The 19039-nt window shown below is 38.6% G+C and overlaps 2 protein-coding genes across 3 annotated transcripts in view; one reads left to right on the top strand and one right to left on the bottom strand.

Moving 5' to 3' along the window:
• Nucleotides 1-19039, top strand: part of REC114 (REC114 meiotic recombination protein) — a gene marked incomplete at its 5' end in the record, with an annotated part of 98940 nt that overhangs the window by 77043 nt on the left and 2858 nt on the right. Inside the window, 3 exons of the mRNA XM_081291640.1 lie at nt 3732-3815; nt 12324-12533; nt 17057-17143. Coding sequence (XP_081147766.1) covers nt 3732-3815; nt 12324-12533; nt 17057-17143 — 381 coding nt within the window. The remainder of the gene's footprint in view (nt 1-3731; nt 3816-12323; nt 12534-17056; nt 17144-19039) is intronic.
• NPTN (neuroplastin) overlaps nt 1732-19039 on the bottom strand; it is an 87512-nt gene continuing 70204 nt past the window's right edge. Inside the window, exon 7 of one of the 2 annotated variants that reach the window (XM_081291638.1) lies at nt 1732-3189. In XM_081291638.1, the coding sequence (XP_081147764.1) occupies nt 3170-3189 (20 nt within the window). In that variant the 3' untranslated portion in view covers nt 1732-3169. The remainder of the gene's footprint in view (nt 3190-19039) is intronic. The other variant, XM_081291637.1, reaches the window with a different exon arrangement.

Here is a 19039-nt window from a genome sequence, read left to right as displayed (position 1 = left end):
CTTTTTCTGTTTTAAAAAAAAAGTAAAGAATACCTACTATTGGTGCTAAAAGTCTTATTAAAATTTGCCTTTTAGAATTGACTTCTTTTTTAAAAAATGAAAATGAAGAATTAGCCCAAACTGTTTTCCTGGAAGTAAATTTCTATTCAAGGTCCAACTTTCATCATACTTAGATTTAGAAAGAGGGATTTGGGGAAGACTCAGATGGATAAGGAATATTTTCTTTTATTTTCCAAGAGTTAAAAATTTCTTGAATTATGCCAGTAGCCCCCCCTGGCTGTAGTGGACTCATATTTCAGCAGAAAAAGGCAGTTTGCTTGCAATTTTTTTGCATAACTGTCCATTAAATGGCCTCAGGATTAATTTTACTATATGCTAAAATACATTCTCACATAGGCTGCTTCACCAAGGACTGACCACATAATTAGAGTTTCAGAGTTGTCATAATCATTAGATAGTCTGTTCTATTTAGTTTATTAAAAAGCTGCAGAAAAAAAGCTCATCTTTTCACCTTTTTTTTTTCTTAAGCAGCAAAGAAGTGTTTATTGTGAGCTAGCTCGGTCCTCTGTGCGCACACAGCAACTGGTGACGCTAAGAGGCCCTGAACCCAGGGTTTGTAGTAGTTTTATACATTCTTTAGGGAAGGCAGGGACTTCACATACATCATAGCATCTCTTAACAAATCATCACACACTGTGGGAAAAACATAAAATAACTCTAAAACATGATTAGCACATTCACTGGCGGGTACAAGTTGGTAAGGGTGATTGGTTAGTACAAGAGGGGGATTCATTTGAACTGATTGGTTTAGGCCATGAGGGGAGTATATGCTGAACTACGTGGTTTCCCAACATGTTATCAACCACCATAAACTACTGGGGGGTTCATCTGGCATCCCAGGTATTTTCCCTGTCTCATGCTGATTGGTGGTTGCTAGGGGGTTGCTATGGGTCCTCACCTAGCCCGACTGAGTCAGGGACACCTGGCTCCGCAGATCTCTCCTGTTATTTGTAGATAAACAGCTCAGCAGGGTGGGTATGTGCCTAGGAGTGCTCTGTGGGTTTTTCCAAGGACAAGGGTCACACCCCCTTCCTTGGACAGGCTTTGCTCTGAGGTAGAGGCTGGTTTCTCATTCCCCCCTTTGTCTGGAAACTTGGGAACCAATCATAGTTCCCTAAGTTGGGGGCCTATTTGGGCAGGCTCTACATCTTAATAAACAGTAACCCTCAGGGAACAGTCTTCAGCTTCCCAGACTCACTCAAAATTGGCCTCCTAGATCCAACCTGACTCAATTTACCTATCTACACTGTCTATTTCTGACTTCATTCCCCCCTCTAATTTTAAGAACTCCTTATTGCTGTAAGGAGAAGGGGTGATGGCTCATTCTGGCTACTTCAGAGCTGAGAGGGGGCATTGAATGTGAGGGGGCTCGACGACCTGGGGGATGACGTGGGGGATGTGAATTTCCTTTTAGAAGTCAGTTCCATTTGAAGTCTGGTTGGGGAAAAACAGGTTGTCATCTGAGGATGGGTGCTTCATACAACTTTAGAATACCAGCTTGATATAATTGCTCTTTTAAAGCTTCTACCTTACAGACTTGTATACTGGCCAGGTTTTCATCACCTCTCGATCGGGGTGTCTGGGTAGGCTTATAAGGGGGATCCTGGACGAGTCTCCATATGTTATGCTCAAATTCCAGACCCCCAAAAGACCACCAGAAACCAAGATTGATGTAAGCAGCAAAGAGGTGTTTATTGCGAGCTAGCTTGGTCCTCCACGCACACACAGCAACTAGTGACGCTGAGAGGCATCTTTTCACCTTAAGGAGCAGACCAACTGCCCTCTCTGCCTTTTTTGTTAGTGCCTCCCCTCACCTCACAGATGGAAATGAAGAACTGAACATTCAGTATCCAGAAACAAGCAACTTCAAATTTTCCATTCATAATAATCTGAAAATAAGATTCTTGTGAAGAGAAATGTCACTATGTTGTGAGGGATGTGCCAGATAAGTTCATAAATTAGTATAATGAAACACATGTTTCTTGTGAATAGAAAAAATCATTTTGGCAAATCCTAGCGGCACATAAATGCATTTTATTGCAAATGTGATTATGGACATTTACTTTTGGGGGATTTTCTTAATTCTCAGTATGCAAAGATTAAGAAAGAGAAAAAAAATGTTGACTGCTGATGTTGATCATGAAGAAGAGCAGCTGGACACAGGGCCTGTATGTTGAAGTCACCTTAGTGATGGGTGCTATTGGGTCATTTCTACTCTGTGGAAGTTAAAAAACAAAAAGATATACAACTTGTGTGTGTGTGTGTGAGAGAGAGAGAGAGAGAGAGAGAGAGAGAGAGAGAGTGTGTGAGTGAGAGAGAGATATCTTTAAAATTCTTTTTCTGTTCTAATTAGTTATACATGACCATAGAATGCACTTTTGATACATCATATATAAATGGAGTATAATTTTTCATTCTTTTGATTGTACATGAGGTAGAATTCCACCAGTCATATAGTTATATATGTACATAGCATAATAATGTCTGATTCATCCTAGTATCCTTCCTCTGCCCATACTCTCTCCCCTCCTTTCATTCCCCTCTACCTAATCTAAAGTAAGTATTCTTCCCTAGTCCCCCTGACCCCTATTGTGAATTAGCATCCACATATCAGAGAAAACATTTGGCCTTTGGTTTTTTGGGATTGACTTATTTCATCTAATATGATAATCTCCAGTTCCATCCATTTACTGGCAAATGCCATAATTTCATTCTTTAAATCTGAGTGACATTCATATATATATCTTTTTAAATTTTATTTATCTATTTAAGGGCATCTCAGTTGGTTCTATAGTTTAGCTATTGTGAGTTGAGCTGCTATAAACATTGATGTGTCTGTATCACTGTAATATGCTGATTTTAAGTCCTTTGGGTATAAACCGAGGAATGGGATAGGTGGGTCCAATGGTGGTTCCTTTCCAAGTTTTCTGAGGAATCTCCAGGTGGATCAAAGACGACGTGGGGGATGTGAATTTCCTTTTAGAAGTCAGTTCCATTTGAAGTCTGGTTGGGGAAAAACAGGTTGTCATCTGAGGATGGGTGCTTCATACAACTTGGGCACTAGCCCAGAGACCTTGCATCTAATAGAAGAAAAAGTAGGCCCAAATCTTCACCATGTTGGCTTAGGATCTAAAGCACAAGAAGTGAAATCAAGAATTAATAAATGGGATGGATTCAAACTAAAAAACTTCTTCTCAGCAAAGGAAGCAATCAGTAATGTGAAGAGAGAGCCTACAGAATGGTAGAAAAACTTTACCACCTGCACCTCAGATAGAGCACTAATCTCCAGGATATACAAAGAACTCAAAAAACTTGACACCAAAGAAACAAATGACCCAATCAATAAATGGGCTAAGGAACTGAACAGACACTTCACAGAAGAAAATATACAATCAATCAACAAATATATGAAAAAATGTTCAACATCTCTAGCAATTAGGCAAATCAAAACTACTCTAAGATTTCATCTCACTCCAGTCAGAATGGCAATTTTAAAGAATACAAGGACCAGTAAATGTTGATGATGATGTGAGGGAAAAGGTACACTCATACATTGCTGGTGGAACTGCAAATTGGTACACAACTTTTTAATAGGAAACAGCTATACCATAATTGTTCCTCATGTCCCTTTTTGCTTCTGTTGCTAATTTTGCCTAATTACTTTGTTGCAGGAAGGCTTTTCACTCGTTGATAGCAAGAACTGGTTGAAGATTGTAAGACGCATGGATTGTCTGTTGTTTGGCACAACGATAAAGGCAAGATAAAGTGGGCTGTGTAGCCAACTATTTTTAAGCTAATGATCAGTCTTTTCTCATCTCCAGTGTGTGAATGGTGGGGTATACGGGGCTTCTCTCTGTAGAAAATGGGTGCTGGGAAGAACACACATGTTGAAGAAGGGTTTGCATTGTGAGCCAAACATGAAACTAGGGCTATAAAGGCAGAAGCCTCGGTAGCAGGAGGATATCTCTAAAGTGAAAGACTTTGGTGGATTTGTCACCATGTGTCAAGTGGAGCTGTGCAACCTTTCTCAGTCCCCCAAGCACAAACCGGGAAGAGATGGCATACAGCATGGGTTGGCTTGCTCCTTAGATGTTTTAAAAGGTGTATATAGTTGAATGCTTCACTGAATATGTCTTTTTAGTTTTTCCCTGTTTAATATTTAAAAATATAATTCCCCTTTATTTGCCTTCTAGCTGTATTAAACATAAAGAACGAACCTCATCAAAGAAACATGCAAATGAATCACCTGGATTATTTTCTTTCATAACTATAAAAGATTATTTTCTTTTATAACTATAAAAACCAATCTGTTAACATTCACTGAGTAAATAATATTGAAATTTATGTGAAAGATACTAATTTTTAACGAATGTGTAGACCTTGAGAATTGAAAGAGGAAGAAGTCTTCAGGTGCATCTAGTGGAGGGGTCTTACCCTGGGGTGCACAGACCTCCAGATGGTCCCCATAGAGTTCAAGGTATCTATGAACTTGCAGGGATTTTCACTGACCTCTAATTGAAATTTATCATTTCCTTCTATTTTTGAATGTAGTTTACAGAGCATAGTAGTGTTAGACCTTCCCATCAATGGCTATCACAGGTAATTTCATATCACATTATAGTTGTTTGAGATATCTCAGATGTCATTTATACTCATCAAACCTCAAAATTAAGATGGTTATTAGTTCTACTTTTAAATCCTTTTATTGAATATGTTAATAAAGAAGCATATCCTATCAGTTCACAAATTAGTGTTTTAATATTGTGATAAACTAATTTACTATAATTGGTTGTTTTTCTTTGCCTTTTATCTGATTAAAAGCATTGTTCTGAGAAAGATTCACTGTCTCACCAGACTACCAAAGGGTTCTGGGGCACACATTCCAAAACGTTCAAGAACCCCTGTCTAAATTTTACATATGAGGAAACTGAATTAGATGTAAGCCAATAGCCAAGGTTAAGACTAGCTCTCAGGGAACCAGCTGCCCATTGGTCTTCTGACTCTCAGCTTAAGACTGGATGAATGTTTCGGTGTTTTAAAAGTCACCCATGTTCTTTGTTTGATATTTGATTTTTAATATTTTCTAATTACATATTATTATTTAAAAAATTTTTTTGTACTAGGAATTGAACCCAGAGCCACATCCCCAGTGCTTTTTTATATTTTATTTTGTGACGGGGTTTTGTTAAATTGCTGAAGCTGGCTTTGAACTTACAATCCTCTTGCCTCAGTATCCCAAGCTGCTGAGATTTCAGGTGTATGACTCTGTGCCCAGATTATTAAAAATTTTAGTGAAGTATAAAGTGCAAAGTAAAAACCAACTGTAATGTGACTCCTCAAAAGTAACCATTATTAACATTTTAGAATTTTGACTAGGCATACATTAGGACTGTGTTCAGATGAATGTAACAGAAAACTCAGCTATAATGACCCCCCCCACACACACACACACATAGTTCTTTTTTTCACTTAATAAGAAATCAAAGCCAGATATGGTGGCACATGCCTGTAATACCAGCTACTCAGGAAGCTGAGGCTGGAGGATCCTAAGGTTGAGGTCAGCCTTAGCAACTTAGTGAGGTCCTGTTCTCAAAATGAAAAATTAAAGGGGCAGGAGATGTAACTCACAGGTAGAGCACCTCTGGGTTCAATTCCTAGTACTATAAATAAATAAATAATTTTAAAATAGGCCATTTCCAGCATTGGTTTAGCAGCTCAGCAGTGTCAAGCTCAATGTCTCTCTCTCTCGGCCTGTTCCTCACAGTGGCAGCTCTATTATATTTCTATTTGAGAAAGGTCAGCATCTCCTATAAGGTTCTCTCCCTCCAATAACCCCTAGATGTCTGCTATGTGTCTTGTCATAGACTGCAAAGACTAGTGTTTAGTTTTTCCAGTCTCTCCTTTGGATTGACTTATGGCAATTAACAGTGTCTGCCATATACATAATTCATAAAAATAAGACTGTAATATTCTGCTATTGTGTCATATAGCATTAAATCAGGGACATTATATCAAATTATTATGTAGTCTTTAAAAACATTCATAATAGCTGTGTAGCATATTAGTCTTTGAATACACCGTGATTTAACTAATCTCCAATTGTTCACTATTAAAAATGTTCTGATTTTCATTAAATTTAGAGGGTTCTTGAAATAGAAATCCTAGAAGCATGAACATTTATTTTGTAAATTTGCCCTCCAGATAGGTTGTCCCTGTTTCTACTGCACTAGCTGTGTATAGAATATTCACTTATCCAGATCCTCTCCAAGACAGTGATATAATTTAAATTTACCAACTAGATTCTAATTTGAAGTAGAAATGAGCATATTCCTTTAATTTGCATTTCTTTGATTCCTAATGAGAGTGAACATTGTTAGAATCTGTACTTCTTCTGAGAATCATCTACTTTTTTTGCTTTAATTCTTAAAGTATTTAGATACTATGTGTATAGAGTAATCTGCATAGCTATGTTTTAATATAGTTGAGTATATATCACATATAGATATTTTTAAAATATTTAAGGCTGGAATGGGGAACAACTAGAGACTCTGGAGCGTGAAGCAGGAGGATTGAAAGTTCAAGACCAGCCTCAACAACTTAGCAAAGCCCAAAGCAATTTAGTGAGACCCTGTATCAAAGTAGAGAATAAAAAGGGCTAGAGGTGTGGCTCACTGGTAAAACACCCAGGGTTCAATCCCTAGTATAAAAAAAAAATTAAGGTTGGTAACCTTTGGCTTATGTTCCTTATCTCAAAAGATATATATATATATATATATATATATATATATATATATATATATTATAGATAGATAGATAGATAAAGAACATAAGTAAACATACATAAGTTGTTGAAGCTGACCTTAAGAATTTTTTGATGATTTTGTCTGTCCTAGGCTTTGAGGTTATATATATAAGATATTGAGCCCAGGGGTGCTCTACCACTGAGCTATATCCCCAGCCATTTTTATTTTTGAGACAGGGTCTTGCTAAGTTGTTGAAGCTGACCTTAAACTTGGGATTCTCCTGCCTCAGCCTCTCAAGTCTCTGGGATTTTAGGTGTGTGCTATCACACCCGGCTTCAGGAAGTAGTATTAAACATTAAGTACAACTCTAGCTGTTGATTGTATATTCTTTACTATGTAAGGGAGATGTTCTTTCAATAATAGTTTATTTGCTAATACTTTTTCAATATTACATATTAAATTTTAGCAAATGCTTTTTGAGTCTATCAAGATGATATTGTTTTTCCTACCTTTGATCTATTGACTTGATGTCATATAATAATATTAAACCATCAGCTGCAGGGGGAGAGGGGCAGCGCTGGGGTTGTGGCTCAGCAGTAGACCACTTGCCTAGCACGTGCAAGGCCCTGGGTTTGGTCCTCAGCACCACATAAAAATGAATAAATAAAACAAAGGTATTGTAAAAACAAAACAAAACAAAAACATCATCAGATGCTTCTTTTTGCCTTACCTGTCAAGGAGTATTTTTGGTGCTTTTTGCCTTGCATAACTTTTAGTTACTAAGTATTATGTAGCACACACTATTGTTTAAATTAAAAATTTCATTCTTTTAATAGAAGTTTAATAAAACTTAAATTCTGTAGGTAATACACATTATATTTCTTTTCTCTCTGGATTAACATTCATAGATTTGAATAAATTATGTCTTTTAAGGGAGGTTGAAATCACAGATTGAGTAAATTATGGCTGCTTTTTTTTTTAAGCAATTCTGAGCAAATAGATCCTGGCTTATCAGCTAATGGTAGACATATAATTCTTTATCTGAAGGGCACTTTGGGCTCAAAGGAGTGAACCTAAGCTACTGTTCTCTTTTACTTCTCTCCCCTAGTGGCCACTGAAGAATTTTTTGATGATTTTGTCTGTCCTAGGCTTTGAGGATATGTTTCAAAGTAAAGAAAATACTCAAGTTCATCCTCTGGTATTATTAAGTCCATTTTATATTATAATATATTTTATATTACTTTAGTTAGCTAACAGTTCCGAGGGTGTAAGACCACATCTGGTGATGGTCCTCTTGCTGTCTGAATCCTGAAATGGCACAGGGCATCACATAGCAAGACCCAGGGAGCACACACTGTCTAGCCTCTCTTCCTCTTCTTGTAAAGGATTCAATCCTAGGGCTCTGCCCTCATGAATTTATCTAATCCTAATCACTTCCCAAAACACACCTTTAAAGAGCAGTCAGATTAAATGTCCACCCTCTCAATGCCTTGTGGTGGGGACTAAATTTCAACACATGATCTCTTGGGGGACTCATTCAAACCATATCCAAGCCATAGCACTGGTTAAGTCCTTTATTGGTACTTTGCCATGTATTTTCTGTAGTTTAGGAAGTCACCATTAGTGATGAAGAAAATTTCCATTTGGGTATCCTGGTGGTGCTGGAGACGTTACAGATCTAGGTGATGAACCTGAAACCAGTAGAAAAGCCCCTGAGTTTGAGACCTCTGATATCTCCCTTGCTGTTCTGTGATATAGTGCTACCTGGGTGCTACCTGTATCCCAGGTGCCTGATGCCTGTCAGCCATTTGCTACAGAGGCTGTAGATAAAGCATGCCTGCAGCAGCACATAGGGGATTACTCCCTCCTTAAATTGAAGTCTTGGTTTTCTTGTACATGTAGTTAAGTGTAAAAGAGATTGGCACTTGTCCTTAACTTTTGTTTCCTCAAGAAGTCTGTGCAAGATTGGGGTTGTGGCTCAGCGGTAGAGCGCTCACCTAGCATGTGTGAGGCCCTGGGTTCAATCCTCAGCACCACATAAAAAATAAATAAATAAAAATATTGTGTCCAACTACAACTAAATAAATAAATATTTAAAAAGAAGTCTGTGCAAAATGGCATTTTCTGTAAGTTCTTATAACTTGAAATTAAGTATTTGGTAGTAGGGTGGATACAACTTATCATGTAAACCACAACTTAAAATACAGTAATTATGAGCTGACCTCCTTAGATAATCGAAACTGGAAATTTGGGGCACTTCATGACTGTGGGTATAATTCATTTCGAAGCAAATTGTTCTTTCTGACTTTTAAGTATTAGTATTACAAAAAACATCTCTTCAAGCCAAGCAGTCCTTTTGGTTATCCATTGTGATACCCCATGACATTAAGGATGTATGATGAAGATATAACTTGTTTTCAGACTTTTTTTCTGATGTACATTGGTTTTATCTTGGGTCCACATGCATTGAAAGGCGTATTTCTGGCTTCAGATGATAAGCTGAAATTCTGAGAATTTTATAGAAGCAAACATGGAACAAGACCATCAGATATATAACCTCCTACCTTTTTGGAAGTACACTCCAAAGCAACCTTAACTATCCAAACTGATACTTCCTGCCTGGAATCTTGCTCCCTCCCTCCCTCCCTTGCTTCCTTTCTTTCTCTCTCTCTTTTTTTTTTTTTTTTGGTGGTGGTAGTAGGGGTGTTGGGCCTCATGCTTGCTAGGAGGGCTCTACCACTGAGCTACACCCCAGCCCTACCAAACTGATTCTTAGTGCACTCACATGTAGGTGCCTCTAGACTTACATAATTGGTCTCAGATTTTTTATTCTGTTTATAATTAGTATCTGTCTGCATGTGCATACAAGCTTTTCAGCTGGCTATGAAGTACAAGTTTTGATGTGTTGTTACTCAAAAGGTTAATTAGACAATTATAAAATCCTAATAGATATTAATAATAAAAGCAAACAGATATTACTACAAGCTGAAAGTATAATTCTCTTATCAGTTCTTTTCCCTTCCTCAGGGAAAGTTAGCTTTTAATTACTCTTCATAATTTGGGGATTATTCATCCAAGAGAAAACTGGCTAAGGGTATTGAACAGGCAATACACAAAAGAAAAAAATACAAATGACCAGTAAGTGTAAGAAAAATGTTTAGCCTCATTGAGCATGGTGGCTCACTATAATCCCAGTTATTTGGGAGGCTAAGGCAGAAAGATGGAAAGTTCAAGGCCAGCTTCAGCAACTCAGTCAAAATAAAAAACAAAAAAGTGGTAGAGTGTCCCTGGGTTTAATCCCCAAAACCAGAGAGGGAGAGAGGGAGAGAGGAGAGGGAGGGAGGAGAGGGAGGGGGAGGGGAGGGGGAGGAGGATAATTCAACCTCACTTGTAATCAAAGAAACAAAATTTTTATCATCCATGTTGGTTAAAGTTAAAAGGAATAAGAATCTCCAGTGTTGGAGGGTTCAGGGAAATGGGTACATACTTTTAGTGGGAATAAATTGATCCTCTCTTGCTATAGGGCAGTGTGGCATTATGTACCAAACTATGAAATACACATATTCTGTGACCCAGCAAGTCTGCTTTTAGGCATTTATATACAAAGATGTATGTATAAGTGTGCTTAACTCAAAGCTTTTGGTTTATAATAGGAAAAAAGGGTGGAAATAACCTAAATGTTTGTCAGTAGGGGGCCAGTTAAATAAAGAAATACTTTAGCCTTTCAAAGTAATGAGGTACACTTCTATTTTTACATACTTATTGTTAAATAAAAAATTAGGTTACAGAACAGCAGTGTGGCTTAAAATATACGTACACAATATATATAACCTATATATTATGTATTATATATTTTTACATATTTATGTACAATTTTGTTATATGTATATAAAACATGTGCATGCATATGTGTATATATGAGAATATTTCTTTTTCATAGTTTTTTCAGTATCAAAGGGGGTAATGATAATAGATTACTTTTACATGCAAGGAAAAAATTAATTCAAACTTTCCAAAAGAAGCCAACATTATCAATAAAAAGGGGTAGGGACATCTATTCTTCTGACTGTGATACCTTACCATTTCTGAGTCATGCCAAGTGCCCCAGAACCTAAACACATGGCTTTGCTTAATGGATTTTTAAATTATTTGTGAAGTCCTGGGAATTGAATCTAGGATCTCTTCATGTTAGGCAATTCTACACCACTAAGCTACACCCCTAGCCCCTTGATGAATGTACTGAAATAGTATAAATTGTGAATAGGAAAATCAGGGACTATTTGCTGATAGAAACTTTCAGGATTTCAGTGGCTTAATTAGAAATGTTTTCATAGTAGCAATGTGGTTTATATATTCACTAAGTGAAAAGGACTGTCACTATGTTGATATTGGCACCTGCATTTCTTTACAGAAGAAACTGAATACAGTCCTGTTTGGGGTAGCTTTTATCCAAGTTGACTCATCTACACTAGGCAGAATATTAGACTAGAAAGAGGATACTACTACTAAACTAATGATTCTATGTTACAGTTTTGGTCTGTTTTTTAAACTTACAATCAAATAACTTTGTAGTTGGCAGATTTTACTAAAATTTTAATGGCATCTGTTCACACAGGGACTGGGGTCTTTAATTTGTTGTATGAGTTACATCCCTTGGCAAATTAGCAAAGGGACTTAACTAATTTGCTAATTTGCCAAGGGATGTAACTCATACCAAATTAAAGACCCCAGTCCCTGTGTGACTTGTGTGGTGGTCTGGCCTCCCAAGGAATAAAGGCACTAGAGATTATTTATGACATTTGCTGTCAGCATTTGCCTGTACCCTCTTCTCCAGTACTAAATTCACTCCCTTGTTTAATGTGGCATCTACCAGGTTTGTGCTTTCACTTTTTCAGTTTAGAAATTTTTTTGTTGAGCCAGACTATACAGCATTATCCTGATTCTCCATTTAAGGAATTTGAAGCTCTAAATTTTGTATTCCAAAGCAAGACAAAGCATTGATCTTCCACTGCAGCCACTATAGTGACCTTCCTTGTCTTTATGTACAGACATTTCCATTTTTGCTGGTATTAGTTCCCTAAGGGAAATGAATTTCAGTATGAGGAATAACTTCCAGAGGGAGAAGGAAACAAATTTTTGATTTCTCTGTACCTCCACTAACAAGCAAGGATTATTGCTTCCACATGTGCTGCTCTGCCCTTTCCAGGCAAAGGGAACCCACTCACTAGAAGACCCTACAATAAATCAAACTCAAGGTGGGGTGCAGTGGTGTATGCCTGAAATCCCAGCTTCTTGGGAGAATGAGGCAGGAGGATTATGAGTTCAAAGCCAGCCTCAGCAACTTAGCAAGGCCCTGAGCAACTCAGGAGACCCTGTCTCTAAATAAAATATAAAAAAGGACTGGGGATGTGGCTCAGTGATTCAGCACCCCTGGGTTCAATCCTTGGTACCAAGAAAAAAAAATCATGATCAAGTGATACGACAAGGGTCTCTCAGGATAACTTTTGATTTGTCAAACAGAATAAGAGCCGCATGTTTCGCATACAGTTTGGTGGGGAGTCCAAGGAACAAGCGCTGGAACACTGCTGCAACTGTGTGCAAAACCTGTCCCAGTACGTAACTGTTCAGATGCCGGAGGGAATCATTCAAGAGCTCCGGCCAAGACCTGGCCCATGGGCAGGTGGAAGCCAAGGGAAGGACTATGCAAAGAGGTCCCCAGTGCAGCATGGGGTAAGTATGCTGGGCGTTGGCCATGCAGGAAACCTGGCAGTGTAATGTGTGGATGGGCCCCCGAATCTCAACAGAATTGTCAGACCTATTGGGTTTGTAGTTCAAAGATACCTAATGTTGAGTGACTTTAAAATTGGAAGGCCAATAACCACTGTAGGTGATTATAATCCTAGAAATGAGATAGGGAGTCTCAGCTGCATTCTGGGTGTCACTACAGAACAGTGCTTCCCAATGTGTGGTCCATGGTCCCCTCTCTTGAGGCCCTTTCACCTAGCCCACAGGTTGTTATTTACATAATAATAAGACATTGTTTGCCATTTTCACTGTCCACATGGATGGGACAAACATCCTGAGTACAGCTACTGTCAGTACAAACCAAGCAGTGGCACCATGCTATGCCAGCAGTCAGATTCTTCACTGGTTACTCCAGCAAAAACCACCATGTTTTTTTTTTTTCAGGAAAGCACCTGAGTGGCACTTGCATCGTGAGCTGCACTGACTGTTCTCTTGTGGTGCATTTATCACTGCACCAGGGTACCCCTGACACAAGGGTCATTCAGATTTGGGTGTTTGATGGAGGCCTTCTCAAAATGAATGAAGTGATCCTCTCACTACAGGATAGCAACTGGTAGTATTTATTGACAATAATAAAATGGAAGCTTTCAAGTAGAAGTTAAAATCTTGGAAAGCTTGTGTCGAAACCATATGAGCTTCACACTTTCCTAATCCAGGTGACTTTTCTGAGGGTGCTTAATGAACATTTTTTTTTAATAGATGACATCATGAAATGTGTCAACCTTTGGAAGTTTTGTGTAGTTCATTGAACTAATATTTTCCAAATGACCTGTGCATTTGCTACAAAATTATATGTGGATAAAACAGCTGTTCAAAATGCTAGACAGACCAGTGGATTTTAGTGTAATAGTAGTTCATTACTGTGGTTTCAGATTTTATGTTGCATAAAACATTTAAACAACCACCACTTAGGATTGGGTGTCATATCAAGAATACCTGCAATTATATGAAAAAGCTGTTTTAAAATACTCAGTCTTCCATCTTCATGTGTGTGTAAGGTCAGATTTTGTTTGAGTACTTGAGCTAAAATGACATGCAACAGCAGATTGCATGCAAAGGCAGATAGAAGAATCCAGCTACTTTTTATTGAGCTAGATGGTAAAGAGATTTATAGAAATCTTTACATTTTGTTTTTAGAAAAGTGTTATTTTTATAAAAATGTTTTTAATGTTAATATTCAATGAGTTTTAAGTGAGTAAAGTTTTAATTTATAACTCAAGTGAGGTGAGGCCCACAGTATCATATGAGAGTGCAAGAGAATCTAGAGATAGAAAGTTTGAAAGTGTGTATCTCAGCATTTCTTGGGCACAGCCCTAAACGTTGTTAAAATGAGCATCTACCTCTGCTCTGGAGATGGATTTCCAGTTCCAAGTTGGGTTTTTTGTTTTCTACTTTGAGAAGTGATTTTCCAAAGTCTGGTTTTCCAATCCCTTCATCTCCTTAGTTCCCCTTCACCAAGACAATTCATTTTTGCTGTTTGTTCACAAAATTTCTTTTCATTCACCTTTTGATGTGAATATAAATGTACATTGTCTGTATTGTCACTCATAATTTCTCTTAGGTGAACATTAATTTACATTGTAAAGTTTTTTTTCATTAAGCATAGGCTGATTTCCCTCTGAATGTGTTTGGTTTGCCAGATTCTGGTGTTTTAGAATTCTTTCCCTTCATTTGATCTTCTTTGTGAAAATGCTGGAGCTTGTCTCACAGACACTGGATCCAATTACATACAATGTGCCTCATCAGCTCCTGCTATATTCTTTAAGAGTGCTCTCCATACAAATGGGATGGGATGGTTTACTGTGAAGTACTTTATTGCTTATGAGTCCTTGCCCTCAAACTGAATTTTTTTTTCCAGTTTTCATTGGCCAGTAGATTCAGATTATGTATAATTTACCCAATGCCTGGAGTGCAGCAGCAGGAACCCAGTAGGATCCACGGTTTGGGAACTAAATTTGGAATGCCTTATAAAAGTAATGAAGACACATCAGGCTACTTAATTATCTAAATATTTTAAAATACAAGATAAATTGCAGTTGTACCCCATGGCGATGCATGTAGGCTGAGTTGTGAGCTAATGCAGATGAATTCCCCAGCTCTCTAATTTTAAATGCTGGTCCTAATGTCTACACAGAAATACCCTGAAAGTGGTTAGAAAGCTTTCATGTATTTTATTGGGTCTATATTCAGGGACTCTTCTGATATGTAACTTGCTGTTCTGACTAGATGAGAGAGCACGATATTGTACAAAGACCACAGGCTTTGGAATCAAACAGATTGAAGCTAGAATCCTGGCCCTAGTTCTTGGTAGCTCTGTGATCTCTGCAAGCCACCAAGCCTCAACTGTAGAATGGCGAAAGTAAAATTTTGCATAGAAAAGAATGAGTACTGCGCCTGCCAAACCTAACCTAAATCACATTACATTATTGCTATTATTTCCAGTATTGTTACCTTTTCAGATCTGCCTTTCCTTGCAAATGAACCAATTAGCATCCAGGTCAAGTAGGGAAAAGGTTCTGGGTACACAACTGCTGGTGCCCTAGTGGCCACTTTCTGCTGGACTTTTTATGCTAATAAAGGGAAGAGTTCACATGCAAACTGCAATCCCCCTTCCTGTCTTTCCCAGCCTCCATTCTGGGGTGGGCTGGGGTGCTTCACAATATCTGTAGAGCAGAAGACAAGTAAGAGAGGTCAGTTCTGGACTGCAGACATAGAGGCACTGCCTAGAACATTGTCTTCCCAATGACAAAAATATTCTCAGATGGGCCCCTAATGGTTAGTGTACACATTTGGTGTCATGATCTTTTTCTCAGAGTCCACCTGAAGAGTTGTAAGGTGTGGCCAAGTTCTGGCCACCCAGGTGTCATTTTTCCAGTACCTATATATGTTTTAGTCTAAAATAGTTCCCTGCTTTACAAATAGGGATAATTCCATGTCTATTTAAAAGTTCTTGAGTCATTTCCTGGCTCCTGTTGTAGTTTTTACTTTTCCTCAGCCTTGTAATTTTGTTAATTGCGGCCTAACCAGGTGTTTCTGAGGGCTCCTGAGGCAACCCAGCCCACCCCAGAATAGAAGGTAGGAAAGATAGGAGGGGGAGACTGAAGTTTGTATGTGAACTTCCTCCCCTTGTTGGCATAAAAAGTTCAGAAGAAAGTGGCCATGGATGCTAGCAGTTGGATACAAAGAATCCTCCTTTTCTCTGCAGTTGGTGGGGTGGACTGCCTCTTCCTAGAGCACACTAGCCTCAAGGGCTTCAGTCCCACTTGGCCAGTGTTTTTGGCATAGAATTTTGGGTAACATTGTTCTCAGTTGTTTGAATAGTGTGCGAGCTGAATTTATAGGTATCCTAAGAAAACTCAAATATTAGACCTGGAAGACTAGATATATTAAATTCTTTTTATAAATGAGAAAACTGAAGAAATTCAACAGAGAAATAGGGCTTGTCTATGGGCCCTTTCTATCAAGTGCCTTGGTCTTTTTGCTCACTTTAACATTGACTAGTTTTGTTTTCTTCCCTTCTGTCCCCCCATTTCTTTTGATACTTCCAATTTTCTACCTTCTCTCAACAGGCAGGTGTCACACAGAAGACAGAATCTGGCATTCTCTGCCTCCCCTATCACATTGTTAGCTCACCTAATGCAAGAACACTGCTTGGCTAGAGATAGCAACTGCCACAAGTGTCTCTGGACAAGCATTGAGTGAGCAGCAGCTGGACCTTGCCCCTCTAGACTCCTCACATTATTCCCACAGAGCCACCAGTTTCCCTTCCTGTGACAAGCCCTAGCACATCCTCCCTTCCAGTGCTGAGCTACAGGGTGACCAGGCTTCCTTGCTTGGTTCTCACTAGGTTTTATGCTACTAGGGTGCAGGATCTCTAGCTTGTTCCTTAACTCCCATCCCCACATTGCACAGTGTCTAATATAGAGTATGTACAAACAGTTATTGAGTGGGAATATCTAGGAATTTTATTGAACTCATTCCTTCAGAATGTCTGAAATGAAAAAAAAAGTTTTATTAAAAACACAGTTGTCTCAAAATTACAGAATTTTTCTCTTCATTTTGCATTTCTGCAACCAACACATTACAGTGAATAGCAAGTTTTAGAAGGTGCAAATATGTCAGTCAGAAGCTGGGCCTCATCTGTCTGCACAGAGGCCAGCACAGTAACACTGCCTACCTACCTGGGTGCTGCTATGACTCTTGGGCCAGGCCTTTGTGGGCCCGGCCAGAAGTGTCTGATGAGAAGGTAGCTAACAGCCCAATAGACACTGAGAACACTAGGAATAGGTACTTCTACGTGGTAGATAAGTAACCCATTACCAGCATGGACCTACATGGAGCATGACTAACGATTGCTTTACTGACACTCTTTTATTTGAAGAGAATGTATGTCCACTTCAATGGCCTGTGTCTTAAGTCTAGTCTCCTAACTACATGTTTTATTCTAGTCCCACCAGAACATGGAACAGCAGAGGTGTGTGGCAGCCAGCACAGGCACTGCAGAGGAAAGGACCTCAGTGATGCAATTAGCTCAGGTAGAGCCTGTTTCTATGTTGTGTTCTTGTCATGAAAAGCAATGGTCCCTGAGAATTTGTATTTCTGTTTACTAGAACAGAAACCTAAATTGTTATTATAGAAGGTAATGTCAGAAACAGGCCACTGTCATCCACCCCTACTGTGAGATTAGACAGCAAGGCACATATGCAAAAAAGCCCTAAGGAAATAAAAAGAGTTGAACATCAGATATAAAGTTTAATCACCATTTTCCCAAAAAGAATAAAGGGAACTGTTCTAAAACAATTATCAAAATGAATGTGGAACTAAATCTCTAGAGGTTTCTGTAGGGACAAACTCTTGAGTGCTCAGACCTCAGCTAAGGGTATGTAGGAGTCACTTAAGCTTCCTAGACTGCGTTCAGACAGTTCCTGACCTCTTGCAGTTTGCTATCACCAAAGTGTCCTCCTGCAAAAACCTCTTCATTCAGAATCACAACTGCTTGATGTTCTCTCTGCTGGGAGCTCCATGAAGACTGTCTCCTTCATCTTGGCTGCACTGGGCAGCAGGTGCTCAAACCAACAACTTGTGCTTTCCACAGAATTCTGCATAGAGTTCATCAATATTCAATATTCAGTGGTATAGAAGATATGGGCATTTGTTCCACCTGGCTTACCACTAACTCACAATAAATGGACATTCACAAAAATAAATAACTTGAGATAAAAGATTTGGACTGAGGGGTGCAGCTGAGTGGTAGAATACGCGTTTACAATGTGTGACGCCTAGTTTCAGTCCCCAGCACTCTGCCCCCCAAAAGACACAGACTTCTTGTCTGTTTCTTTTAATAACCCAACAACTGTGACAAAAATTTAAAACTAATTTTTTCAGCAGCAGGGCAGACTTCAATGTCCATATTGGCCTTGGGGTTAGGGGTTGAATCACAGTTTCCAACAATACTCGAACTGCAAAAAGTCAAGGAGAGAGGCAGGGTGTAATGTCCTCACAAGGGAGGTAACAGTAGCCTAGTTTATTTATATAGTATAGAAGAACTATATACAAATAAGAAACAGCATGAGGCTGGGCTTGAGACTCAGTTATGAATTTGCTCTAACCTTTTGGACAAGTGATCCTATGTAAACTATCAAACTTTTTAGAAGGCAATTTAGCAAAATATATCCAATTTAACATTTCATTACCTATAATTCCATTTCAGCTACACAAAAATATATACATGGTGGTTCATTGGCTCCAGCTCTGTTGGGAGCTGCTAACTTTTGGCTCTTTGATTTAGTTATTGTATTGATTCTTCACATTAATCCTCTGAGGTATGTGGTTTAATTCCTTTTATATGGATGGCATTATTTAGTGCATAGTGTACAATTGACATTTCTCTAAGAGCTATAATAGAAATTATGTTGTTTTTAACAAATTGGGAACAACATAATGTTCATGTAATAGGATATTGAGTAGCTGAAGTGGTGGGATTAAAATGTAATTAATAATAGTGATGTTGCCCCTATCACTGACACGGAAAGATACTACAAGGCATTTTTTTTTTTTTTAAGTGGCTGTAAGTCTGATGTATAATCCCAGCAACTCAGGAGACAGGCATGAGCAAAGCAAGGTGAAACCTTGTCTCAAAAAAGGGCTGGGAGCTGGGAGCAGTGGCACATGCCTGTAATCCCGGTGATGGAGGAAACTTAAGGTGGGAGTACTGCAATTTTGAGGCCAGCCTCAGCAGCTTAGTGACACTCATAATAAAAGGAGCTAAAAATGTTCCTCAGTGGTAAAGCACCTTTGGGTTCAATCACCAGTACCAAAAATGAAAAGAAAAAGAACGCTGGGGATGTAGCTCAGTAGTGGGGCACTCCAGAGCTCAATCCCTTGTACTACAAGGGAAACAAGGAAAGCAAACAAACCCCAAACAACTACAA

This window comes from Spermophilus citellus (assembly GCF_964194105.1).
Source record: "Spermophilus citellus genome assembly, chromosome: 4".
Lineage (NCBI taxonomy): Eukaryota > Metazoa > Chordata > Mammalia > Rodentia > Sciuridae > Spermophilus > Spermophilus citellus.
This window is presented reverse-complemented; position numbering and strand designations above follow the sequence as displayed.